Genomic DNA, 26,803 nt, shown 5'->3' on the forward strand with positions numbered 1-26,803 from the left:
TCAAACTAAATGTGCTGGGATCTGGGGTGGTGCAGCTGTTAAGCTCCCTAATGGCCGTGTGTCAAACATGCTTTGCTGGCTGCTATTGAGCAAAGGCACACCCTCCACTGTGGGCAAGATCTGTCGATCGGTCATGGTACCGCTAGGAGATGAACCCAGGAAACCTCCTTGGGAAGAAATTATTTTCTCAGGACTGGCTGCCAGTCTGGGGGAAGTGGAGAAATTATATCCATATAAACCATATGGGCTGTGCAATCTGAAAGTACTGTAGGAGCCCTGGTGGGTCTGATTGGCAGCGAAGGCATTATTTGAAGGTGAAGGCATGATGTACTGGAGCTGAGGAGATGATATCCCAGAGATTGGCACAGGCAATCCAGTCTGATGGCAATTGAATGCCTCTCCTTCATTGCTGGATATTGACATGTTCACACTTGCTGTGTTAGCTACTCCAATGTAGGAGGGGGTCCTCTGGGATGCAAAGGTTTCACTGCCTGGGCTGGTCAGCCGGTTGTAGGTTTCAGCAAGACTGCTGCTGTATCTGTTAAAGGTCAGGCCTGTACGGTTGCAGGTTGTGAAGTCTGCTGGGCTCAGGTTGCAGAGCTGACTACTATTTGGTGCCAGGTGGAAAGCTGGAGAGGAGCAGGAAGAGCCAGGCAGAAGATGTGTTGGGGCGCCATTCCCTGGACTTTGATGGGAAGACGAGGATAATGTACCACCTATTAAGAAAAACACAGTCTCTTGGCAAGGTTTGTTGCAGTAAATGTCTTTTGTTCACTTTACTATATCTGTCATTGAACATGACAACATTTTTGTGCATAACATTGGCTGACTCAACAACATCCAAATGAAAGTTACAAACATTTTTCCATATTCAGTTGTTCCCTGTAAATGGTCGGATTACATGTCTAATGATTCTATGTTCTCCTTAGACTCTTTTTATTTTAAGACTGGTGTGACACAATGGTGTGCCAATCCACAATGCCAACAAGCAGTCGTACAGAGGAACAACAGCATCCTCAATAGATCAGTGAGGTTATTCAACTGAGTCATGCAGATGAGGTAAGTCTCCAGATGTGTCCCAATCTGTGGCTACAGAGGGTGCTACAATTGATACCTGCACTCCTGGCTCAAGAAGTGAAGACTCAGTCAGGACTCCTTCCAGTAATAGCTATCCAGCATCCTTGCTGGAAATGCATGTATGTGAAAGTCAGGTGAGGACAGTACTAAACACAGCTGCTAAGTACCCTCCTCAGACAAATGGTATGCTGACTTTCACTGTTCAGCCTCAAAAATGAAGAATGATCACTTAAGAGCCTGTGGAACTGTACCTCAGCAAGAGTCAGAGCCTTCAGGAATTGAGGAAAACTACCAAACAATATATTCATGCACAGAACACTGCTATGCCTCAGTACAGTGTTAAGAGCAGCACAGTATAATTTGTTGCTAATCACATTTCTTTCAAAACACTGACTGCCAGTGTTTAATGGTGTTCCAAGTTTAGGACAAAATCAGAGTGGATATATGTGAATTGTTTCCCCCAGCCACACACATGTACAGTCTAAATGTTAGCACAGTCTGGTGTTGGACTCTCAACAAGAACTAGGTGCACTGAAGTTCATTCATACAGCACCAGCTATTATAAAGTAGCTCGCATGATCTGATTGTGCAGTCAGACCCTTGTTTTTGAGGCTATGGCAGGAAGCTCAACAGGAATACTGATTCTAAAAGTACCGTTAAACTCTGATGTTTTACCACCAATTCAGTGCTGAGCTTACATGGACACCAGTGTAACTCAGGCAGAAAAGAAGCAATATTACACAAATTAAAATGTTATATGTGGAAAACAATCTTTCATTAAAATGGCTTCACTCTATTAAAATATTAGTCTGCCTACAAACAACATTTTTCTTATTAGTTTTGTGATTACATTGGTGTAATTAATATAAACCCCAGTGTTACCTGTTGAAATAATTTTTTCTGCATATTGTTTTTTATTGTTGTCCACTTTGCACATTGTCCTAACAGAAAGAATGGTTGCAAGAACAAACTATGGTAATACCTTGTTTGTGAATCCCAGGTATATCTTCAAAGCTGAGGGTCCGCAAAGATGGTCTCCAGAATGCATAGGACTCCACGATAGCCTCTAAACCCATTCTACATCAAAAAAATTATACGTCATAAATCACTTGATTTTCCATTTATTAACAATGGGCAGAATTTTATGTTGCCGCTGACGACCATAAACGTTGGCAGCCCGCACACAGGTGTTTTACTCCACAGAGCTGCCCCGATATTATACGTGGTGGCTTGTTTATAGTGGCCTGGTATGGAGGGAAGGTCTTACGAGGAAAGGCTGAGGGACTTGAGGTTGTTTTCATTGGAGAGAAGGAGGAGGAGAGGTGACTTAATAGAGACATATAAGATAATCAGTGAGAGTCTTTTTCCTCGGATGGTGATGGCAAACACGAGGGGACATAGCTTTAAGTTGAGGGGTGATAGATATAGGACAGATGTCAGAGGTAGTTTCTTTACTCAGAGAGTAGTAGGGGCGTGGAACGCCCTGCCTGCAACAGTAGTAGACTCGCCAACTTTAAGGGCATTTAAGTGGTCATTGGATAGACATATGGATGAAAATGGAATAGTGTAGGTCAGATGGTTTCACAGGTCGGCACAACATCGAGGGCCGAAGGGCCTGTACTGCGCTGTAATGTTCTAATGTTCTAATGTTTACATGGCAGATGCGGATTGCATCCCCCCCCACCCCGATGACGTGGAGGGGGCGGGCCAAGTCTTCCCCAGCAACAGCGTCCGGTGCCACTGTGTAGGCATCGGCGCCATTTTAAAGGGCTTCCAGCCCTTACATTTAATTTAAATGTTAAAGGGGAAGTTTAATAAAACCCATTTTAAGAATTTACATACATGTTTCCAGCCACTCTCCCATGCCCGCCCCCATTAACAATACTCATTCCTTGCCCTCTCCCCCCAAAAATACTTACCATGTGTACCTGACCTCCCCCCCACCACCAACAAGGTTCACAAACTTTTAATTTTACCCCTTCCCACCATCCCCTCCACCAATCAGAATAGTTTGAACCTGCTCCCTCCCTCCCGCACTGAGAAACTTACCTCCTCCCCCCTTCCCACAGGTGTTGCACCTCATTTCCCCAGACAGGGATCCGAAGACATGGTAGTGCCGCCCGTTGGGATGAATATCGCGGCGGCACTTCAGGAGTCGACGGGAATGCCATTAACTCGGGTAAGTTAATTAATTTGAATGTATAAATTACGGTCCCGTTGCCGAGTGTTGGAGGGGCCACCACGAGTCCTCGCCACCGTCGGCAATATCGGGACGGGCCCTGCCGGTGTCGAGGTCCATGGCAGGCCTCATCCAGGGCAATATTCATGCCCACCCTGCCACAGATCCCGACTTTGAGGCCTCTATAAAATCTAGGCCCTATGTATATCAATGAAAATGCATGTTGACAAATATTTCAGTATACAAATTTGGAAAACTTTATTATTCAATTATTTGAAATGCCATAGTAATTTGAATAACTGAATATCAGTAATATTACTTGTACTCATTCAATAATAGAGTATCTGATTGCAGTGCCAGTTCTATAGAGTGAAGTTGTATGTGTTTAGTACAAAACCCAGTGCTTGATATGGTAGCAAAATTGAATTTCTGTTTATTCAGTGGGATGTAGGTTAATCTGCAATGACACTGAAGAGTGAAGATAACAATTATTAATTAACTCTTTGTATGCCAAATGGCTTTCAACTTTTGAAAATAGGCACAGGTTATCTGAGAAAATAAATCATGTTTGTAAATTTCTAATGATAAGCGTGAATCAGTAAGAGAAGACAAAGAGACAGTCCTGGAATTAATCAATGAAGCTTTGCTTTATTTTCTATTTTCAATCAAATAATTGCTCTCCTCACAGGGCTAATTGTTCAAAACATGGACATATGCTTTCCAGGTGTTTGTGGACCATTCACAAGTGCATTTATGAGAGAATGTCATAGCAAAGATGTTTGCTCAGAACCCAACAATTATCTGGTGAATTTCATTCTTTTTTCATCACCTCCTGATTTGCTGACTTTTTATAAAAGGTAAGGTAACTTTTATTCTTGAAAGGTTTTGTTTGTCACTCAGTAATCTTTTAAGCAGAAATGTAATTCCATTCCACTTTTGCATGTTCCTAATATTTATCTGTGTTTTTGAACATATTACTATTTCACCTAACTAGGCTTAGTTTTGAATGAAGTCATTGAAATTAAATAGTTGTATGCTTCCTTCTAATGTGTAGATGTAATTCAGCCTTTGGGACACCATGCCTGTCTATCTAAATAATAGAGTGGAACAGAAGTACTTGGATTTTTCTTTCCCAAAGCTAAAATGAGAATGAATCATTTTTAATTTTTTCCATTCCATGCCGGTAATTTCATATCCAGCAGGAGCCCTTGCTGCAGCGTGAGAGGAATGGTTTAAACATCACAGCATGAATAATTGATGAATAACAGCCACATTGTTTCACAAGAAAACTGTTCAGTCAAATACTGGATTTCAAAAAGGTTCTAATCGGTCTTGTGACAGAACCTGCCTCTCAAGGATTGGCCTTCACAGCCATCAGCAAAGGTGAAACAAGAGAAGACACCCCAACTAAATGCATTGTTTGCTGCGTGTCCACCATCTTTCATAGGTGGGAGGATGCCAACCAATTGATTTTTAAAAAGGCAAAGGTGATTTTTTTTCTTTCTTTTCCTTTCTGATTTCTCTCTCTGAATCCAATCTTTCTTCCCCTCTCTTTATTTCACTTTCTGAATCTGATTTGACATTGAATTGACTCTAATTTACCCTCATTCTCAGTCCTTCCTTTTTTATTTCTCAATCTTTTAATCTCATTGGTTAAGGAGCTACACTGTCCCATTGATCATCAGATACCCTGGAGCTCTCATTGCACTGCTAACAGCTCACACTTCCAGAAACTTTGTGGACAAAAAGTTTTACAGCCTAATGATGCACAAATAAGTCTAACTAATGGGGTTGGCCTCGGAATGCCGTCATCCAGCAAAACCTGCTGCATACGTTTCAATTGAATTACTTTACAAAATGTCACATTACAAACCAACTCATTATCGTTTCATTTAGATAGTATGTGGTAGTCTACAAAAATACTGAGATCTGGACTCCTGACCACTAAGAATTAATGTGTGACTTGAATTCATACTCGATAAAGCTACATGTGTATTGTATTGCTGGACAAAAGCAGTAACCAGAGAGTGTGATACATAGCTAGAACCATCGGATTTTTACTGGCTGTCTAGAATTGCTTTCTCATAGCCAGAAGACAGGTCTCCAAATACATACTTACACAAAAGAGGTCAAAGTCAGAGAAGCTAAGAATTTGGGGGAGTGGGTTGAATTTGTAGTGCTGGGGAAGATTGCAGGGATAGGGAGCTGAGAGACCATGGACAGTTTAAGTACAAGGTTGAGAATTTTAAATTTAGAGGATTGTAGTCAGCAATAGCCAGGGTGATGGGTGAGTGGTATTTGGTTTGGAATTGAATATAGGTAGTAGAGCTTTGGATGAGAGGATGACTATGCAGGAGAGCATTGGAGTAAATTAGTCTAGAGGTGACAAAGACATGGATGAGCATTTCAGCAGGAGATGGAATAATCTAAGGGTGGAGACAGGTGATGTTACAGAGGTGGGCGAAGGAGGTCTTTTGCGATGGAGAAAAATGTGGTCAGAACCTCAGCTTGTGAATAAAATGCCGAGGTTACAAACAGTCTGATTCAGCCTGAAATTGTGGCCCTGGAAAGGGATGAATCCAGTGTCAAGAGTGTGGAGTTTGTGTCAGGGAATAAAGACAGTGTATTTGGTCTTTCCAATGTCTAGCTGAAGGGAATTATAGCTCATACAAGACTGAAAGCGGGACAAGCAATCTGGTAGTGCAGAGGCAGCTGAGGGGTGAACAATAAAAACAAGGTGGAGGAGAGGTAGGGGTGTTTGTGGAGGATGCCAGTAAACGATTGTATGTAAACGAGAAAGTGGAGGGGACCAGGATTGAATCCTTGAGGGACTCTCAAGACGACAATTGGGAGATAGGAAAAGAAGCCATTGGGCCGGATTTTACCAGCCCCTCGACGCCATGGGTCTTGGCGGGGAGGCCCGTAAAATGCTAATGGAAGCGGCCCGCCATGGCCCACAACGCCAAGAAGGCCCCGCCGGATATTAGTGGCGGTGGCGAGGCCTTGGTGCGGCCCATATGGAGTTCCGAGGCGAGACACTGGTGGAGCGGGAGGAGGAATAAAATTATCAGGGCGGGGAGACAGTGGAAAACCTTTTTCATTAGCTGTGGAGATGGTGGGAAGGGGTTCAGGGTCAAAGGGAATAAGGTTTAGGGGGAGAAAGGTCGTTACTGATAACTAATTTATTTTGTGGGGTGAATAGGCCAAAAAACTAACTGTTTATGCATTGGGGGTATTGGAGAGGGGATTGCAGGTGTTGGCAAATCTTATTTTAAATTTTCACTGAACTGGCACCTTTAAAAATGTAAATTTATCCTGAAGGGCTGGAAGCCCTTTAAAAATGGAGCCGCCGCCTGCGCGGTGGCGGCGGATGCCATTGCCGGGGATGCAGTGGCCACCTTCTCTATGTCATCAGGGGCGGTAGCTCCGCCCCCTCCATTTAAATGAGCCTCTACGCGTAATACCGCGGGGGCTCGGCGGTGGCACCTCCATGTCGGAAGACCGCCAACTTCATGTCACTGCAGAGCACAGCGTGCTGATAAAATTCAGCCCATTGTAAAGAGATGCAATGGCTACAATTAGATTGGTAAAGGTGGAACCAAACAAGAGCAATCCCACTGAACTGGACAATGGAGGAGAGACGTTGTCAGATTAAAGATGTCAAAGGCTGCAGAAAGGTTAAAAAGCATAATGAGACATAGTAACATGAGTTATGGTCACAGAAGATTTAGCACTGTTTCAGTGCTAACATGGGGACAAGGAAGTAAAGTTGGGTGGTCAAAACATTAGTGAAATGGAGTCAAAGGGATAGAAAGTTGGTTTCATGGATGAGATGAGCATTCTGAGGGAATGGGGAAATTAGAAGCCAAATTCGAAATATAAGGGGTTCTGGACTGGTATAAGAGAGAGACTGGGAGAGGTTTGACTTGATGGGATGGGCAAGGTGGAGGGGAAAGCTGCAGAAGCAGTTGAATGAATTGTCTTTATCTTGATGAAGAAATCCATGAGCACATTGTAAATGTTAGAGTTAAAGGTAGAGCGGACAAGGGGAGAGGATTTAAGGCAGCAGTTGGTAATAGAAAAAAGGAGTTAGAATTGGGGTTACGGTATTTTACTGAAAAATAATATTCCCTTTTACTGACCATTTCACTAATTTAAAGAATACAAAGCATAAGGCTGCCTGTATATGAAGGTGAACAAAAATAAAACTGTTATGTTGCATATTTCAAGGGCAATTAGGGATGGGCAATAAATGTTGGCCTTGCCAACGATGACCACATTGCATTATTGAATAAAAATATTTACTGAAAGTACAAATGATTTGTTTACTGAAACCAACCTGAATGCACAAACCAACATAGCCGGTTCTTTTAGCTTATGCTAATGATCGCAAGATCATAAGAAATAAAAGCAGGAGTAGGCCATTCGGCTGCGGGAACCTGCTCCGCTATTCATGGCCGATCTGATAGTGGCCTTAATTCCACTTTCCCTCCTGCCCCCATAACCCTTGACTCCCCTGTAGATCAAAAATCTGTCCCAATCAGCCTTAAATATATTTAATGACCCTGCCTCTACTGCTCTCTGAGGAACAGAATTCCAAAGATTAATCACCCTCTGAGAGAAGAAACTCCTCTTAATCTCTGTCTTAAATGGGAGACCCCTTATTTTGAAACTGTACCCCCTTGTTCTAGATTCCCCTATGAGGGGAAACATCCTCTCAGCATTTACCCCACCAAGCCCCCTCAAAATCATTTATGTTTCAATAAGATCAACTCTCATTCTTCTAAACTCCAATGAGTATAGGTCCAGCCTGCTCAACCTTTCCTCATAAGGCAACCCCTTCATCCCAGGAACCAGCCTAGTGGATCTTTTCTGAACTGTTCCCAATGCAAGTATATCCCTCCTTAAGTAAGGAGAGCAAAACTGTACACAGTACTCTAGGTACGGTCTCACCAATACCCTGTACAGCTGCAGCAAGCCTTCCCTACTTTTATACTCCATCTCCCTTGCAATAAAGGCCAACATTTCATTTGCTTTTCTAATTACTAGCTGTACATGCATGCTGACATTTTTGTGATTCATGTACAAGGACACCCAGATCCCTCTGTAACGCAGCATTCAGCAGTCTCTCTACATTAAATAATATTCTGCTTTTCCGTTCTTCCCATCAAAGTCGATAACCTCACGTTTTACTACATTATACTCCATCTGGAAAATTTTTGCCCACTCACTTAACCTATCTATATCTCTTTGGAGACACTTAGTGTCTTCCTCACAACTTGCTTTTCTACCTATCTTTGGATCGCCATTTTGGCTACAATACATTCAGTCCCTTCATCCAAGTCATCAATATAGATTGCAAATATGCCATGTTCACAATGTGCAGAACCCTCCTAAACTCTCCATGACCAGTGGCCGAGAGAATCTTGAAAGGGGTTTTCCCAGCAACCGGTCTTAGCAATTACTTAGAACATATAGCACAGGAACAGGCTAAACAGTCCAACCAGTCGATGTTGAGAGTCCTCCCATACTTTCTTATTTAAGTTAGTTTTTACACGTACACCGATGATGCCCAGCCCTACCTCACCACCACCTCTCTTGACTCCTCCACTGTTGCTAAATTATCAGACTACTTATCCAACATCCAGTACTGGATCAACAGAAGTAACCTCCAATTAAATATTGAGAAGACTGAAGCCATTGGCCAAAATTTAATCCAGCTCTCCACCTTGCTTTCCTCCTTTAAGACACTCCTTAAATCCTCTTTGACCAAGCTTTTGGTTATCTGACCTAATATCGCCACATGTGGCGCGGTGTCATATTTTGTTTAAAAATACTCCTGTGAAGCACCCTGGGATATTTTATTACATTAAAGGTGCTGTGCAGATAAAAGTTGTTGTAATTTAGATAACCATATTGAGAGAGCAAATATTAAGGAATTTAGCATCTTGTAAAGTAGATAAGTACCCAGGCTCAAATGAAATGTATGCCAGGCAATTAAGAAAAGCCAAGAAGGAAATAGCAGAGGTTTGGACCATCATTTTCCAATCCTCTCTGGCTTTAGGCATAGTGCCAGAGGATTGGAGGACTGCTAACATTGTACCATTGTTTAAAAAGGGAAAAAGGGATAGACTAAACAATTATAAGCCGGTCAGCCTAAACTCAGTGGGCAAATTATTGGAAAGAATTCTGAGGGACAGTATAAATCATCATTTAGAAAAACATGGATTAATCAATGGCAATTAGCATGGATTTGTTAAGAGAAGCTCATGTCTGACTAACATGATGGAATTTTTTGAGAAGGTAACAAGGAGGATAGATGAGAGTAGTGCATTTGATGTTGTCTACATGGATTTTAGCAAGGTTTTTGACAAGGTTGCACATGGCAGACTGGTCAGAAAAGTAAAAGCTGTGGGATCCAAGGGAAAATGGCATGTTAGAAACAAAATTGGTTCAATGACAGGAAGCAAAAGGTAATGGTCAATGGATGTTTTTGTGACTGTAAGGCTGTTTCCAGTGGGGTTACACAAGGGTCAGTATTAGGTCCCTTGCTTTTCTTGGTAGGCATCAATAATTTGGACTTAAATGTAAGAGGTGTGATTAAGAAGTTTGCATCTGATTAAAATTTGGTCATGTGATAAGAAAGCTTTTAGAAATGATAACTTGGGACAAAATTAATAATCATTTGGACAAATGTGGACTAAGTAAAGAAATTCAGCATGGATTTGACAAGGGCAAAATGTGTTTACATAACTTTCTTGAGTTATTTGATGAAATAACAGAGAGGGTTGATTAGGGTAATGCGGTTGATGTAGTGCACATGGACTTTCAAAAGGCATTTGAAAAAGTGCCACATAACAGGCTTGTCAGCAAAATTAGAGCCCATGGAATAAACAGGGCAGTAGCAGTAAGGATACAAGATTGGCTGAGTGGCAGAAGATAAAGGGTAGTTGTGAACAGTTTTTCAGACTGGAGGAAGGAACATATGGGGTGCCCCAGGGGTCGGGGTTAAGACCCCTACTTTTCTTGATATATATTAATGACCTAGACTTGGGTGTACAGGGCACAATTTCAAAATTTGCAGATGACACAAAACTTGGAAGTATTGTGAGGAGGATACTGGACTGGGCCCTCTGTTGTTTGTCATATATATTAATGACTTGGATGTGAATGTAGGGGGCATGATTAGTAAGTTTGCAGATGACACCAAAATTGGTGGTATAGTGGACAGTGAAGAAGGTTGTCTAAGGTAACAACAGGATATAGATCAACTGGAAAAGTGGGCAAGAGATTGGCAAATGGAATTTAACGCAGACAAGTGTGAAGTTATGCATTTTGGGAAGTTAAACCAGGGCAGGACATATACAATGAATGGCAGGGCCCTGGGGAGTGTTGTTGAGCAGAGAGACCTTGGGGTGCAAATACATAGTTCCCTGAAAGTGGCAACACAGGTAGACAGGCTGGTGAAGAAGGCATATGGCATGCTTGCCTTCATCAGCCGAGGCATTGAGTACAAGAGTTGGGACGTCATGTTACAGTTGTACATAATATTGGTTGGGCCGCATTTGGAGTACTGTGTGCAGTTCTGGTCACCGCACTACAGGAAAGATGTGATTAAGATAGAGAAGGTGCAGAAAAGATTCACAAGGATGTTGCCTGGTTTGGAGGGCTTGAGTTATAAAGAGAGATTGGACAGGCTGAGTCTGTTTTCCCTGTAGCGAAGGAGGCTGAGAGGTGACATGATAGAGGTATATAAAATTATGAGAGGCATAGATAGGGTAGATAGCCAGAGTCTGTTTCCCATGGTAGGGGTGACTAAAACTCGAGGGCATAGATTTAAGGTGAGAGGGAGGAGGTTTAAAGGGGATCAAAGGGGTAAATTTTTCACACAAAGAATAGTGGGTATTTGGAATGAGCTGCCTGAGGAGGTGGTGGAGGCAGGAATAGTAGTGACATTTAAGAGGCATCTGGACAGGTACTTGAATGAGCAAGGCAAAGAGGGATATGGAATTAATGCAGGCAGGTGGGATTAGTATAGATAGGCATTATGGTCGGCATGGACGCGGTGGGCTGAAGGGCCTGTTTCTATGCTGTACGATTCTATGACTCTATGACAGTGATAAACTTCAAGAGGACATAGACAGGCTGGTGGAACGGGCAGAAAAGTGGCAGATGAAATTTAATGCAGAGAATTGTGAAGTGATTCATTTGGTAGGAAGAATGGGAGAGGTAATATAAATTAAAGGGTACTGTCATGCAGATCCCCCCCCCCCCCCCCCCCCCCCACCTGCCAAGAATGAGGCACATTAATTTTGTCATATGAACATTGATTTGAAAACTGTTGCTGAAGTGAAGAGAGGACTTGTTTAAAAAAGCAATCACCAGGCCCCTGACTGGAAAGACATTTGCATATTAACAGATAATGCTTGTGGAAACAAAGGGGTGACTTCCCTTATCCAATTTAACCTACAATGGACTTTGAGCACCAGACATTGAAGGTAAGGGAGCTCAAATTTCAGGATGACTGCTGGGATGGCAGAATCCACGAACAGACATGGTCAGACCAGCTGGTCACATGACTAACCTGCTTGGTAACCTGTTTTTTCTGAATTGTGCAAAGAGTTTTGAACAGAGTGACTGCAGTATGCTCCTGGATTGAAGAAGACCTCTCGGGTCTGGCTCTCCCTCTCTTTCTCACGGAACTCCAAATCCACTAAAGACACATGAATCCCAAGAGGGAAAAGTCTCCTGCATCAAACAAGGTTTAAGAAGAATACTGGGCCCCAACAAAAAGTAAGACCTACCTCCAATCAAGGACTCGAGGAACAGTAACAAAAAAAACCATCTTCAGAGATTGCCTCAAACTTTTCCACTCTCTTTTTCTTCTGCTCTTTTCTGTCTCTATCTGCATATGTGTATCGTGTATGCATGCTAGCGCGGGTACGTCATGTATCCATAGGCGTCAACAGAATTAGAGTTTAAGTTTAATAAATTTCAATCATTCTTCTTTAAACGTAAGAAAGCCTGTTTGTGCTGGTTTCTTTGCCTTATAATTGGAAAGCAGTGAACAAGGATTCACTAAGGAGGAGTTAAAAACACAGTGTGTTTAAAATTAAAACCATGTTATGGTAAGACCAGGTGAAGACGGAGAGGGAACCCCAGACCCCTTTCTCATGTGGTCGTAACAGGTACAATTCTAGAGGGAGTACAGGAGCAGAGGGACCTGAGGGTATATGTGCACAAATCATTCAAAGTTGCAGGGCAGCTTGAGAAAGCGGTTAATAAAACATATGGGATCCTGGGCTTTTTAAATAGGGGCAGAAAGTACAAAAACAAGGATATTGCAATAAACCTTTACAAACCACTGGTTTGGCCTCAGCTGGAGTATTGTGTCCAGTTCTGGGCACAATATTTTCAGAAGGATGTGAAGGCAGTAGAGAGGGGGCAGAAAAGATTCACGAGAATATTTCCAGGGACAAGAAATGTAAGTTACGTGGATCGACTGGGAAATCTGGGGTTGTTCTCTTATGAAGAGAAGATTAAGACAGGGTTTGATAGAGGTGTTCAAAATCATGAGGGGTCTGGACAGACAGGGAGAAACTGTTCCCATTGACCAAAGTATCCAGAACCAGAGGACACTGATTTAAGGTGATTGGCAAAAGAGGCAACGGCGACATGAGAAAAAATATTTTTACGCAGTGAGTGGCTAGAATCTGGAATGCACTGCCTGAGAGTGTGGTGGAGGCAGATTTAATCAAGGCTTTCAAAAGAGAACTGGATAATTATCGGAAGAGATAAAATTTGCAGGGCTACAGAGAAAAGGCAGGGGAGTGGGATGAGGTGAGTTGCTCTTCCAGAGAGCTGGCACAGACATGATGGGCTGAATGGCCTCCTTGTGTTGTAACCATTCTATGATTCTATGGTTGGTAGTGAGGAAGAAAGCTTTAGACTGCTGGAACATAAAATATGGACGGGTCAAGTGGGCAGAAAAGTGGCAAATGGAACTCAATCTGGAGAAGTGTGAGGTAATGCATTTGTGGAAGGCTAACAAGGTGAGGAAATACACAAACAATGGTAGGTTACTGAGAAGTGTAGAGGAACAGAGAGACCTTGGAGTGTATGTCCACAGATCCCTGAAGGTAGCAGGACAGGTAGACCAGGTGTTTTAGAAGGTATGCAGGATACTTTCCTTTATTAGTCAAGGCATAGAAGATAAGAACAGGGAGGTTATGCTCGAAGTGTATAACACATTAGTTAGACCAGACTTAGAGCACAGTGTACAGTTCTGGTCACATTACAGGAAGGTTGAGAATGTACTAGAACAGGTGCAGAGGAGATCCACAAGGATGTTGCCAGGAATGGAGAATTTTAACTATGAAGAAAAATTGGATAGACTAGGGATGTTTACTTTGGAATAAATGAGCCTGAGGGGAGATTTAGTTCAGGTGTATAAAATTATGAGGGGCCTAGAAAGAGTGGATAGGAAGGATCTATTTCCCTTAGCAGAGAGCATAGGTTTAAACTAATTGGTAGAAGCATTGGAGGGGAGTTGAGGAGAAATTGTTTTCACCCAGAGGGTAGTGCGGGTTTGGAACTCACTGCCTGAAAGGGTGTTAGAGGCAGAAACCCTCATTGCATTTAAAAAGCACTTGCATATGCACTTGAAGTGCCGTAACCTATAAGACTATGGACCAAGGGGTGGAAAGTGGGATTCAGCTGGATAGCTCTTTTTCAGCTGGCACAGGGTTAAGGTAGCATTGTGCTTATGTTACTTAACTAGTAATCCAGAATCACAGAATCACAGGATTGTTACAGCACAGAAGGATGCCATTTGGCCTGTCGTGTCTGCTCTGGCTGTCCAAAAGAGGAATTTATCAAGTGCCGTTCTCCCTCCTTCTCCCCACAGCCCTGCACGTTCTTCCTTTTGAAATAACAATTCAATTACCTTTTGAATGTCTCGATTGAAGCTGCCTCCATCACTCTCTCAGGTAGTGTATTCCAGATTCTAGCTGCTCACTGCGTAAAAATGTTTTTCCTCATGTTGCTATTGCTTCTTTTGTCAATCACCTAAATCTGTGCCCTTTTGTACTCGATGCTTCCACCAGCAGGAACAGTTTTTCCCGATCTACTTTGTCCAGACCCCTCATGATTTTGGACACCTCTATCAAATCTCCTCTCGACTTTCTCTTCTCCAAGGAAAACAGTCCCAACTTCTCCATTATATCCATGTAACTGATGTTCCTCATCCCTGGAACCATTCTCGTGAATCTTTTCTGCACTCTCTCTAATGCCTTCAGATCTTTCCTAAAGTGTGGCCCCCAAAACTGGACACAATACTCTAGTTGAGGCCAAACCAAATTTCTATACAAGTTTAACATAACTTCCTTGCTTTCGTACTCTATGCCCCGATTAATGAAGCCTAGGATGCTATATGTTCTATTAACTACTATCTCAACCTGTCCTGCCACTTTCAATGATTTTTGCACATATATACCCAGGTCCATCTGCTCCTGAACCCCCTTTGGAATTGCACCCTTTATTTTATATTGGGCTGAATTTTATTTGGGCGCTGCTACTGCACAGCGCCCGCATTCAGCAGCCGCTAAGGAGCCCCTGCGATATTTCGCACTGGGGCTCATTTCAATAGTGGGGGTGGAGCGCCCACCCCCGATGACATAAGGGCACAGGCTCCGGCACCATTTTTAAAGGGCTTTATGCTCTTACCGATGAGTGTAATTTTTAAAGGGATAAGAGACATGATTTTTATTACAGATAAAAATAAGTGATGGAGGCCCTTCCCCAACCCCACCACCATCCCCCACCTCCCCAATGGTCATTTCACACAATGAAATGACCATCAATTGCTGGTTCAAATACCCGAACTTTCCACCCAACCTTCGATCTTTTGCCCTCCAACCCCTTCCCACCATCCCCACATCCAGTAAAAATTGATTACCCCGCTCCTCCACCCCTTCTGCCCTGAAAATTTTATTCCTCCCCCCCTCCCACCAGGTTCTCGCCTGGAACTTTGTACAGAGTTCTGAAGGTGCGCGGAGCACAAACGGCGGCCATAGTATCGGAGTGGGACAGCCACCACCTGCAGGTAAGTTTATTTAAATATCTTAAACATTCATCGACATATGCTGATGAAGGGCCTGCTGCCAGGTGGCAGGGGGGGGCCGCACCGAGGTCCTGCCACCGCCAGTAATATGCACCGGCCCTTCACAATATTGCAGGTCGAGGCAAGCTTCTCCCCGCAGCATTTTACCAACCCCTGCGCCACAACCCGCAGCGACAAGGGGCCATTAAAGTTCAGCCCATTGTCTCTCCATGTTCTTCCTACCAAAATGAATCATTTCACACCTCTCTGCATTAAATTTCATTTGCCACTTATCTGCCCGTTTATGTTCTTTTGAAATTCTACACTATCCTACCCATAGTTCACAATATTTCCAAGTTTTATATCATGCACAAATTTTGAAATTGTGCCCTGTACACCAAGGTCTAGGTCATTAATATATCAGGAATAGCAAGGGTCCCAACACTGACCCTTGGGGAACTCCACTACAAACCTTCCTCCAGCCGGAAAAACATCCATTGGCCATTACACTCTGTTTCCTGGCACTCAGCCAATTTCGTATCAATGTTGCTACTGTTCCTTTTATTTCATCAGCTATAACTTTGCTCACAAGTCTGTTGTGTGGCACTGTATCAAATGCTTTCTGGAAGTCCATATACACCACATCAATGGCATTACCCTGGTCAACTTCTCTGTTATCTCATCAAAAAACTCCAGCAAGTTAATTAAATATGATTTACCCTTCATACATCCATGCTGGCTTTCCCTAATTAACCTGCATTTGCCCAAGTGACTGTTAATTTTGTCCCGAATTATCATTTCTAGAAGCTTCCCCACCACTAAGATTAAATTGACTGGCCTGTAATGGCTGGGCTTATCTTTTTTGAACAAGGGTGTAGCATTTGCAATTCTCCAGTTCTCTGGCACCACCCCAAATCTAAGGAAGACTGGAAAATTATGGCCAGTGCCTCCGCAATTTCCACTCTCACTTCCCTCAGTACCTTTGGATGCATCTCATCCGGTTTGGTGCCTTATCAACTGTAAGTACAGCTAGCCTATCCAACATCTCTTTGTTGTCAATTTTAAACCCTTCAAGTGTCTGACTTACCTCCTCTTTCACCATGACCTGCGCCATTAAGAGAGATGCAAAGTACTTATTTAATACCTCAGCCATGTCCCTGCCTCCATCCGTAAATCCCCTTTTTGCTCCTTAATTGGCCCCACTCCTCCTTTTACTATTAATATGCCTATAGAAGACTTTGGGATTCCCTTTTATATTAGCTGCCAGTCTCTTTTGCCACTCTTATTTGCTTTTTCACTTCCCCTCTGGACGTTCTATATTTAACCTGGTTCTCGATTGTATTATCCACCTGACATCTATCATAAGAACACTTTTTCTTCTTCATTTTAATCTCTATCTCTTTTGTCATCCAGGGAGCTCTGGATTTATTTGCCCCACCTTTCCCCTTCATGGAAATATACCTTGACTGTGCCTGAACATTTAGAAAAGCTTAATGCAATCAAATAGAGTCAACATGGTTTTGTGAAAGGGAAATCATGTTTGACAAATTTGCTTGAGTTCTTTGAGGATATAACAAGCAGAGTGGATAAAGGGGAACTGGTAGATGTAGTGTATTTGGATTTCCAGAAGGCATTCGATGAGGTGCCAGATAAAAGATTATTGCACAAAATAGGAGCTCACAGTACTGGGGGTAATGTATTAGCATGGATTGAGGATTGGTTAACACACAAAAGACAGAGAGTCAGGTCTTTTTCAGATTGGAAAGGCGTAACTAATGGAGTGCCACAGGGATCAGTCCTAGAGCCTCAATTATTTACTATCTATATTAATGACTTGGAGGAGGGGGCAGACTGTAATAAATCCAAATTTTCTGGCATTGGAGGCAGCTCCAAAGAGATTCACTAGGCTGATTCTTGGTATGAAGGGGTTGACTTATCAAGAACGGTTAAACAGGTTTATTCATCAGAGCTTAGAAGAATGAGGGGTGATCTTATTGAAACGTACAAGATTCTGAGGGGGCTTGACAGGGTAGATGTTGAGAAGATGTTTCCGCTAGTGGGAGAATCTCGAACTAGGGGACATAGTTACAGAATAAGGGGACACTCATTTAAAACTGAGATGGGAAGGAATTTCTTCTCTCAGAGGGTAGTGAATGTGTGGAATTCTCTACCCCAGAGAGTTGTGGAGGCTAGATCACTGAAAGTATTTAAAGAGGAGGTAAATAGATTTTTGAAATAGTGGGTAATTGAGGGCTATGACGAGCTGGCAGGAAAGAGGAGTTGAGGTCTGGGGCAGATCAGACATGATCTTATTGAATGGTGGGGCAGGCTTGAGGGGCCGAATGGCCTACCCTGCTCCTATTTCTTATGTTCTTATGAAGTATCTCTTCTTTAAAGGCAGACCATTGTTCAGTTACTGTTTTGCCTGCCAAATTTTGATTCCAATTTATCTGGGTCAGATCCATTCTTACCCCATTGAAGTTGGCTTTCCTCCAGTTAATTATTCCTACTCTGGATTGCTCCTTGTCCTTTTCCATAGCCAACCTAAACCTTATGATATAATGATCACTGTCCCCTAATTGTTCCCCAACTGACACTTGCTGCACAGAGACCTGGACTAATGATTCTAGATTCATGAGTTCAAACCCACCACAACAGCTGGAAAATTTAAATGCAATGAATTAATAAATCTGGAATAAAAGCTAGTATCAGTAATGCTGACTGTGAAACTACCAGATTGATGTAAAAACCCATCTGGTTCTCTAATGTCCTTTGCAGAACGAAATCTGCCATTGTTACTATATTTGACTTCAGATCCACTTGTGTTCACTCTTAACTGTCATCTGATATGGCCCAGCAAGCCAGTGCAGTTATGTTCAAGAGGACAGCTCACCACACCTTCAACGGCAATTCGAGATGGGCAATAAATGCTGGCCTTACCAGCAACGCCCACATTGCCCACACCATAAATTCCTATGAGTCGACAACTCTATCAGCTCGATATCCTTATCTAGCTTCCCCTTAAATGCATCCATACTAGTCATCTCAACTACTCCCTTTAGTAGCGAATTTGACATTCGCACCACTCTCTGGGTAAAGATGTTTCTTCTGGACTCCCTATTTGATTTCTTGGTGATTATTTTATATTAATGGCCTCAAGTTTTGCTCTTCCCTACAAATGGAAGCATGTTCTCAATTTCTACTCTGCCATTATCTTTCATAATTTTAAAGACATCTATTCCATTACTCCTCAGCCTTTTCTTTTAAAGAGAAATTTTTACTAAGCCTGTTAATTCGTTACTGATAGTTATAACCTCACAGTTCTAGTATTATCCTTGCAAATCTTTTTTGCCCTTTCTCCAGTGCCTCCATAACTTTTTTTATAATATGGCAACCAGAACTACACACAATACTCCAAGTGTGGTCTAACCAAGGTTCAATACAAATTCAACATAACTTCTCTACTTTTCAATTCTATCACACGAGAAATAACCCCTCGTGTTTGATTTGTCTTTGTAATGACCTTCTTGACCTGCACAACTTCTAGTGATTTGTGTATTAGTACTCCCAGAATTTTTTGCTCCCCTACCCCATTTAGATTCTTATTCTACAAGTAATTTGTGCCCTCCTAACTTTTCTTACCAAAATATAATACCTTACATTTAACCACTTTGAAATTTATTTTCCAATTATGTACCCATTCTGCATGCTTATTAATGTCTTCTTGTAATTTATTGAAGTCCTCCTCAGTGTTGACTATCTTTCCAAATTTGGTGTGGTCCACAAATTTATAAATTGTGTCTCTGATTCCAAAATCTAAATCATTGATATAAATTGTCAACAGCAGTGGTCCCAGCACTGATCCTTGTGGAGCCCCACTTTCTATCTTCTGCCACCCTTTACCCCAACTCTCCAATTTCTTTCATCCAGCTAGTTATCCATTCTGCTAATTGTTCCCTGACGCTGCATTTTCTAACTGTATTTGTTAGTCTGTTTTGTGGTACATAGAAATATAGGTATAATTACATCTACTGCATTACATTGCCTACTCACCCTGTTACCTCTTCAAAGAATTCAATGAGGCTGGTCAAGTGAGACTTTCCCTTTTGAAATCCATGCTGGCTACTCATTATTATATCTTTGGTTTCTAGATGCTTTTCTATTTTCTTCTTTAGTAGGGATTCCACTATTTTTCCTGCTGCCGATGTTAAGCTGACTAGTCTATAGATTCCTTTACATGTTCCAACTTCCTTCTTAAATATCACTAGGTCTAGCTATCCGCCAGTCCTCTGACACTACACCGTTTTCTAATGAATTGTTCCTAGCAGTTTTACACCGAGATTGCAATGGGCTGCATGCAGCTACTCACACACATCCCTGCGTGTAGATGTGTACACTACCTACACAGCAAGACAAACAAATTCAGATACTGGTGCACTGGAACAGGCAGTCAATATTACAGTCAGACACACTCATTGATGCAGTGATGCCGCGCAATCGCAGCATCTGTCTTTTCAAGGTTTCTGAGAAAGGCAATACCAGGCATGATAAAAGAATTTAAATCAACTAAATAACCCACAGTCGTGAAATATTCATGACAACCAAGTAATGAAGAACCTAAAGTTGTGCTTGATGTTTGCTTGCCAACATTTTGTTCAGATATAATGGCTTTCACCGTGACTTTACAGGGGGATCATAGGCATTTTGCAGGAAGCTATAATAAAATATTTATTGGGTAGACTTAGGCTCAAAAATCAGGCTTCATTTTCCCCAGTAATAAGAGATTTTGGGTTTTAGTCGAGATAAAAGTCACCTCCCGGAGAGATGTTGCTAAGGCGATAATTTACACAAGATGCCTTGAACTTTTTTTTCCATTTTATTTACACAAGATGCCTTGAACTTTTTTCCCCATTTTATCACTTGCCGCTCTTACGCTATCAAATAGCCGAGTTTGTTTAGCAGATAAAGTTGTCTTTTCCTGTATTTTCCAAGAGGCCAGTGTTTGCCCCTTTCTGCTTTCAAACTTTACGGGGAGTACAGGCTGGAAAAAAATGCACCTTTAATCTCTGCATCTGTCCCTTTTCCCTTGCCGCCGGGAGGGTGGTTTGTGGTGCTCGCTCCAATTATTTCAATTTAAGTAAGTCTAGGAACGTGTGGGATTGGCTTGAAATTCTATAATTTTGTTGTGTGTGTCGGCGCGGGGGAGAGTTTTATAATGTCGGCGCTGGGGTTTTAAAGAATTCTCGGTCATGCGGAATTACAACATTTACCTGTTGCGTCCTGAATCTCGGAATCCTTTGGCAAACGGGTTTCTGTCGATCTTCAGTCTGGTGATCTGAGACAGAATTGGAATTGACATTAGTTTTAAGGCTGTTGGTTTAAGACTGCATTCTGTTATATAACGCTGCTGCTCGATTCATGTCACGCATTTGTCTGGAGAGCTAATCTATTCCTAACAGTTTTCCTATTGAGCATTTTTTCCAATTTTTGGATACTCTCTGTTACCAAATTTTATAAAAAGAAAAAGCTTAAAAAGCAACTAACTTTACAGTGAAACAGTTGTGTTAAATAAACCTAGCAAAATGGATCAATAGACGTAATCTAAGTAATAAAACAATATCAGCAAGAATGAAAAAGAATGTAATATCCGATTTAACAGTAAAAGTAAACCTACACAGTGCACTCTGTAAAGAGAGGTCTCATGTTTTTTTTTTGAACTGTGTGTGAAGTGCGTTAAATCAAGTGAAATATAGCGAAGACGGATCAGAGGGAATCAAGGAGCATTCGAAGCGATCGGCTGTGGACTGAATGCTGAAGAATGCTGCCGATTGCTGTCTGTCAGATGGGGGAGCTCAGGCGATTGCCGGCCCTACCTGTTGGTTCTGATAGGCGGTCACTGTTGTGAAGACGGTCTCGGAGAAGGAGAAGTGTTTCACCCCGTCTCCTCCCGGGATGGGTTTGATCGGAGACAGCTCCTCTCCGCACTCCTTGCGAATGACATGCACCCGGGGTTGGTATTTGTGCATCGAGTGCAAAATAATCTGTTCCAGCAACAAATAAACAATCAAGGTGGTTATCTGAAGATCGAATCTCGCATACGAGTCATTTGTTTTATTCTCAATGCTGAATGTTTCGTAATCTCCTGGGCAAATGGCCCAGATGTGGTAAATTGGCCGGTCCCGCAATTTGAGGACGAGGGATTGCTCGTTTCGGCTGCACGATTTCGTTGAATATAGCGTACACAGCAAACCTCCTTGAGCGCTTTTAAGTTCAACGCCATAAATGAACAAAGTGCCTTTTGTAGAAAAATCAATGTGAATATTTCTGCCTGTCATAGTTTAATTGTTGCCGTTCTTTAAGCCGGTAACATACACATTGTGAGACATCAAGCTAATAGCAATGGACTGTTTATAAATCCAGATTGGAATTTCCATCGTTTTGTAATGCAGTGCGTGTGTCTCTTTAAATAACCACTGCCCTGTATTATTCAGTTATTGCTTCCTTTTTCATTTTCAATAATACATTTAAATAATATGAAACATTAGAATTTTAATTGGAGCTACCGCTGTGTTTCTAATCCCAGTCCAAATGCCGTGCCTTCTCAACGTTTTCTGCCAAGAATTAAATTATTCAATTTATCTCACAATTTCAGTTTTCGCTTTTCAAACAATTAATTATCCTCAACGCATGATATATGATGAACGTTCTGTTAAACTTATAAACAAAACTGCAACCAAGTACTTAGTGGAAGCACTAAAGCAGGGCCAGCTTCAGCTTTGCGTTGCAAAGCGCTACATGTTAAAGATATTTATTACTGGACAAGACGGAACACTATCACCCAAGGCGGCTTCAACTAAACAGCGGTAGATTAAGCGGAAATATTTTATCAATCATATTTGGACAGTAGCTCTCTGCGGTGAAGGAAACCCACATGACAGGAAAGCAAAGGGCCGCTTTTGTAGAAACACTCATGGAACAAAAATACAATTGAATCCTGATAAACACTAAGGGTGGGCAGCAAAGAGCTTTCTGCTCCAATTAGAACGGATAATGGACTGAATGGGCGACTTGAATGATATATTTGGACCGGGATTCTGCTTGGCATGAGAAATTGCAAATTCTACCAGCTCTGAAAGGCCTCACATGTCCATAGCGACATTTGGAACATTTTAAATGTAACAGTGTTCCTTAAAAAAAAAAATCCCATGTTGATGCAAACCAGTAATCCTGAAGCCAGGGCGAATAATCCATCGGATGTAAATTCAAACCACATCTTAGTGGGTCGGGAATTTGATTTTTTTAAATCTAGAAATTCAAAAGCTGTTCCATCAGTTGTTATAAACACTTATCTTGTTCACTGATGTCCTTTGGAGGGGAATCCTGCCGTCTTTACCCAGTTCGGCTTACATGGGGTTGGCTTTTAACTTCCCTCTAAAGTGGCCTGGTAAGCCACTCAGTTATATCAAACTGCTACAAAGGACTGCAGTGATTTAAGAACATGGCTCACTACCGCCTTCCCAGAGTAACTAAGGATTAGGAATAAATGTTGGCCTTGCCATCGATGGCCACAATTCCAGAATAATAAAGCGTTTTTTTTTAACAACTTTAATTTTACATTAAAATCAGAAGTCCAGTAACTAGCATTCAGCAATACAATTACTTGATATTTAAATATTTACTACCTGTTTACCCCCGCCCCCTCCCGCTATCGACGGTACCACAACAACGCCCTCTACCCAGGCTGCCAGCTTCAGCCATTCAGAACACAAAGCTGGGTCGCGACCACCGCCTAACCGGGGCACTACATTAATATGGAACAGACTTGCAAAAAATGCAAATCAGAATTTATAGTCACTACCGCTTTGGATTTTAGTAAGGTTTGACTAAAAGGTCAGAGTAAGAATATAAAAACTTGGGAAATTTTAAAGCCAATCGCACATTTCCATTAAATAATGTTAACAGTTAATTTATATCGGTTAGCATCAATTCTACAACAACCGTCATATACAGGATAATATTCCTTTATATAATGTTACGGTTATTTTTATTGTCCATATGTCAGATTAAATTCTTCAAGTTTTCCTTGACGCACATTCCTTCTCAATTTTTGGATGTTCAATATCAATGAGAACTCCCAATGGTCAATCCCAAATAATGATGTCGCTTTAAAAAAAAGTCTCGTTGTCCATTTAATGACCCCTGCCTTGCTTAAATAAACATGTTACCTAATCTGTGGCCATCTCATAAAGTTTGAGGTATTTTTAAACAAACTCAGCCGAGTAGAGGCGTCAGGGACACAGCACACAGCGTGTGCCAGACTCGTTTACTGGTGATAAAAAAAAATGCAAGGAGATATTTGCACTAATTTGATTGCAGAATTACTGCAACAATTTTAAAAGAATGGCCATACAATTAAATCCTGGTGGTTTTGAGGTGATTGACGCGCAACGGGAACGAGCAGATCTGTACTGCAGTTACATAACTGGAAGAGGTGAGTGACGGACGAGGGGAATGGGCACTTGACACTCACATGACCCTGGTCGTCCAGCTCGTTGTTGGTGAGTTTGAGCTTGTCGAAGCTAATGACCTGTCGCATCCAGGTATCTCCCGAGGCCGGAGAGTCCGGATGGATGTAAACCCGAGGAGGGACTGGAGAATCCGCATTTCCAGCCACCATCCACTTGGAGCTGTGATACACATACCTGCAGCAAGGGGAGACAACATGAACGAGCTGAGCACCTCCATAAACGGCAACACTTCTTCCTTAAAATAACCAATGATCTCCAAACACCTTTTCTATTTAAAGTATTTTTCCGACTCTACAATTTCCTTTTTTTCTGATTGGAATCAACATGAAATTGTTTAATTCAAGAAGTTCAGCCTTGGAGAAATACAAATTCTTCCAGATTACCCGAAAAGATACATGTCTTATCACACTAGGTTTCAAAACCTTATAGGCTCCTTGCCTGGGTGCCCAATTTTGTGATGAATCAAACTTTGCGAATCAATTTCCTTATCTTAAGATATCCAAGATGATTGGTAAGAGGACACACATTACTGCTGAGAGGTGTAAACAATGAGCGAGAATCAGCTTCAACTGCTAGGATATATACACTGCTGCAACGACGTAGGGTTCTGCTAGGAGCTGTGGAAGTGAGATATACATATACACCCTGAAATGTTTCTATGGGAGATGATTTATATACTAAAGATGGGACATATTATTGATTACGATTACCGATAAAAGATTTGGACGATGCGAGATACGCTCGGATTGTAAACATGAACTTTGAGAGATGTGCATTTCTCCTGGGAGAAATCACTGAGAGGGTGGGGGGGGGGGGGGGGGGGGGGAAATACCTCTTCATATTGGAGGGTACGGATTGTTGGCGGGAGAGATATTACTGTCGGCAGTTACACATGACTGAGTGCCTATAGATGAAGCGATCATGGGCGTTACACGGCCACCTGAATCAAGAAGTGAGATGGCTAACCAGTAACTTTGGAAATTCGGGCACTGCTTCCTTTCCCACAATTTATTTGTTTTGATTAATACACAAGAACACAACGATAAAATGCCATTCTGCCCTCCCTAACTCTCCCAGCCTAAGCTCCAACTGTTCTATTCAGATGTCTATTTATATCGGTTCCACTGTTTGTGTTCTAACACAGAATCTCTGACCCTGCATCCCTACAATTCTACACAGTTCGATTAGTAAATACTTAAACCCCGTTGTCCTTATGTGCTCGGGAATCTTACTTTATTTGACAGACTGCTCCCTTTTGCGCCAAATGCTTATAAACACACGAGCTTCAATAAACAGAGCCCACCGCTTCATTACAGTTCGAAGCAGTTCTCAATGCTCTGTGCTGGTTACCTGTAACGTTTATTGTCCACTGGGATAATGTCCATGGCGATATAATACTGCTGGTGGGGATCCAGACCCGTGATCTTCACCCGCATAGCCGGAAACATTCTCCTATCATAGAAAAAAAAATACAAATAAATAAACAATAAATAAAATGAACAAAACAGCTTTGAGAACAAAAAATATGAAAAAAAAACATTGCACCCGGCAACTGTTAAGACTGCCAGATCCGGCTCGATCTGCCACACAAAACGCTGTTGCCGAAGAATGACTGAGGGTAAATCAAGTATTTTCCAACAAAACAATCGGTCGCCATAATAAACAGTCAGGGAGAAGGAGCCGACTTAACTGGAACAGTCTCAAAATTTAGTAAGCTTCCCCATTAAAAAAAAATACAGGATAGCTAACAAAACTGTGTTAGATAATAATTAAAATCATAAATCAAGCTCCTTGGACATATTAACAGAAAAGCTTCTAAAATATGTTTTTCTGATACTAAGTTGCAGTTTGTCCATACGACCCCACAGAGAAGCACTTTTAAAATATTTACAAGTGGACGCATAGAATTGTAATCACAGTCAAATCTGAAATGTATGTTCCTTGTATAGAAAAAAACTTTAACCTTCAGTGCAACATTAGCGGAATATCACGCCATGCGGAAGCATGGGGCGCATCTAATTAATGTGAAGAGTTAGCGCCAAATAACGCCAGCATTTACGTCCAACTTGTGGCGAACTCAAAAAAACAAGTGCACCTCGACTGGATGGTGTTTCTGGACCCGCACTCTCACACACTATCAGACTGACCTTCCTGCTTTCGTTATGATCATCTCAGTGCCGATATCGTGAAACCTTTTCCACAGGTCAGCACCTTGAAGTTCGACGTGAATGTCCTCCCGAGAGGTGCCACACTTGGGCGGGGGTACATAGGCCTTACTGAGCAGTGGAGGGGAAGGGCACTCCAAAGCATCGTCCTCGTTCACAACTGAAAGCATCAGGGAAAAAATGGAACACGTGAAAGTACCACGATTATAGTGTGAGATTATATATTCAGATACCAAATAAAATGATATAGTGAAACTTCATAGATTTTTTAAATTGAAGGATATTTTAATTGCACTGAATCCATAGAAACGAAAACATAAATATATTTTGTTTATTTGCCAGAAACTAACGTCACAAATTTTATAATCTGAAACCGGTGATTGGAAAAGTAAAAAAAAACAGTTTTTGCTTGATTTAAACTAAGCGTATGCCACAGCAGCAATCCGTCTGTAACCGGGTGGATTCCGTCTTTTTCAGTAAGTCAAGAGGTAAACAACAGTTGAGGGTGCTCACTACAGAGTGGAAACTCACCCGATCTCTCGCTATAGTCAGTGCCATAGTTTCTTTCATCGTCCGAGTTCCTGTCCTTACTCGGCACGTTCACAGTCTGGCTTGTCCTTATATCTTTCACCTCAACACCATTCTCGCTGCATTCGTCCAATTTCCTTTTCTTTTCCGCCCCGATCAGTGCTTCCACGGAAAAGGCATGAGCCTTTAAACTCATGGTAGACGGCGATCTCCTTTTTTCAGCCAT

General features: G+C 41.9%; 1 protein-coding gene across 1 annotated transcript; it reads right to left on the reverse strand.

Annotated features, from left to right (window-relative positions):
• tbx18 (T-box transcription factor 18) lies at positions 1-26,803 on the reverse strand. The gene is made up of 8 exons (XM_068019053.1): positions 26,581-26,803; positions 26,032-26,209; positions 25,235-25,336; positions 23,887-24,058; positions 21,230-21,397; positions 20,627-20,691; positions 2,060-2,154; positions 1-716 (listed from the first exon to the last, which is right to left on the reverse strand). Exons 1-8 carry the CDS (start codon positions 26,801-26,803, stop codon positions 1-3), a joined length of 1,719 nt encoding a protein of 572 aa, XP_067875154.1.

Source organism: Heterodontus francisci, chromosome 3, assembly GCF_036365525.1.
Source record: "Heterodontus francisci isolate sHetFra1 chromosome 3, sHetFra1.hap1, whole genome shotgun sequence".
Taxonomy (NCBI): domain Eukaryota; kingdom Metazoa; phylum Chordata; class Chondrichthyes; order Heterodontiformes; family Heterodontidae; genus Heterodontus; species Heterodontus francisci.

Excerpts from the sequence above, each read along its gene's own strand:
- tbx18 (XM_068019053.1), bottom strand. The coding sequence starts at position 26,803 with ATGGCTGAAAAAAGGAGATCGCCGTCTACCATGAGTTTAAAGGCTCAT. Across the intron at positions 24,059-25,234 it reads GTGGACAATAAACGTTACAG|GTATGTGTATCACAGCTCCA; the intron begins GTAACCAGCACA and ends CCCTTGCTGCAG. Across the intron at positions 2,155-20,626 it reads CGAGATTCAGGACGCAACAG|AATGGGTTTAGAGGCTATCG; the intron begins GTAAATGTTGTA and ends TTTTTGATGTAG.